General features: G+C 35.8%; 1 protein-coding gene across 1 annotated transcript; it reads right to left on the bottom strand.

The window, feature by feature from the left end:
* Positions 1 to 226: 226 nt before the first annotated feature.
* On the bottom strand, positions 227 to 1,182 carry LOC104752123 (protein GLUTAMINE DUMPER 4). The gene has a single exon (XM_010474193.3). It carries the CDS (start codon positions 880 to 882, stop codon positions 403 to 405), a length of 480 nt encoding a protein of 159 aa, XP_010472495.1. The 5' UTR covers positions 883 to 1,182; the 3' UTR covers positions 227 to 402.
* Positions 1,183 to 1,480: the final 298 nt, after the last annotated feature.

The following is a 1,480-nucleotide window of genomic DNA, read 5'->3' as shown; positions in this document are numbered from 1 at the left end:
CTACACAGAGGAGACACCAGGCCATTTTAATAAATTCATAATGAAAAACAAAAAGTAAATAAACGAATATCTTTGGAAGAAAAAAGAAAGAAAATGTCGAGAATATATACGTAAACAAAGGTGAATGTATTTTAATTCATATATGAATATAAGTATATAAAAATTACAGTGTTTATAGGATTATTCACGTTTCCATTGAAACATTTGGAAGCTTTTGAATAAGAAATTACGAACAAAAACATTCATTAATCATCATAACTCAAAATTTTCTCTCAGTAAAATTTACATTCCTCGGAAAATTTCCCAAGAAAATCCCCCAACAACAAAAGAAAGACCTAATAGCAAAAATGTAAAATCCAAAAAAAAAAAAAAACTGAGAGAAGAAAAAAAAAAACAAAAAGCTCAGTGACTCGTTGTGTCTTCATCTCCTTTCGTTTTCTCACCCATTTTCTCCACGGCAGCACCACCATCCTCCGCTTTTGAAATTACCATATTACCCTCGTGACCACACATGCATTTGTTCGCCGCCGGCGTGGCTAAAAACCTCGGCAAGTCATCTCCGGCCATTATGACAAGAATCTTCTCCTCGTACGCCACGCTCTCCGCCTTCACTCCAGACTGACTCTCTTTCCCTTCGTCGACTCTTCCACCGTTTCCTTCGCCGGAGTCATCACCGGAGGTGGACAAGCGCCAGTAAGAGCAAGCGAGGATAAGTAAAGCGAAAGCTATGAGTCCTAACATAGCCGCAAGACCACCGAAAAGGTACGGCACCGGGGAGTGCCACGGCGACAGAGGCGGTCCGTGATTCTCGAGTGTCTTTATTGACGTGGCATGTCTCGCTACAACATCTACCGATGCTTGTTTGATGCTCAATGGCCTCATTTTTTTTTTTTTTGTGTGTGTGTAATTCTTCTGTTTCTCTCAGATTTTTTTTCTTCTCTTCTTTATTTTCTAACTATTTTTTTTTTTAATTTTTATCACTCTGACTTTATGGAAGAAAAAGAAGAAAGCTGGAAAGATGAATGAAATAAGTGCGATGAGGTGTTATATTTATAGGTGAGAAGTTACCTGAGGAAAACGAAAGTGAGTTACTCCGAATATTTAATTATCTGAATTAAAGCATTTTTTTTTGTATTTTGTCACAAGTGGTTTATTACTTTTAGTTTTGCCGCATATGCATGCCATGTCAAACTTATTTTGTTAGGGACACATATATACTTATATACATGTACGTAAAGTGCTTGTTTTAAAAATAATAATAATGTACTGTTACGTTTAATTTTTTTTGCATAAACTCGGATTGATCTATCGAATTAGAGAGCTTAGGCTTTTATGTATTTTTAAGTCTTGTTTCTTTTTACATTTTCTGGAGTATTGTAGAAGGTTAGGAGAAGAAACTATAATATTGTAGAAGCCTTGGAGACAAAGCAGAAAGCCTTGTAGAAGAAGTATAATATCCAATATAATTAGGAGGATCCAG

This window comes from Camelina sativa, chromosome 16 (assembly GCF_030686135.1).
Source record: "Camelina sativa cultivar CO46 ecotype springtype chromosome 16, ASM3068613v1".
NCBI lineage: Eukaryota > Viridiplantae > Streptophyta > Magnoliopsida > Brassicales > Brassicaceae > Camelina > Camelina sativa.
Note: the sequence above shows the minus strand (reverse complement) of the source record. Positions and strands in the feature narration are given on the sequence as shown.

Excerpts from the sequence above, each read along its gene's own strand:
- LOC104752123 (XM_010474193.3), bottom strand. The coding sequence starts at position 882 with ATGAGGCCATTGAGCATCAAACAAGCATCGGTAGATGTTGTAGCGAGA.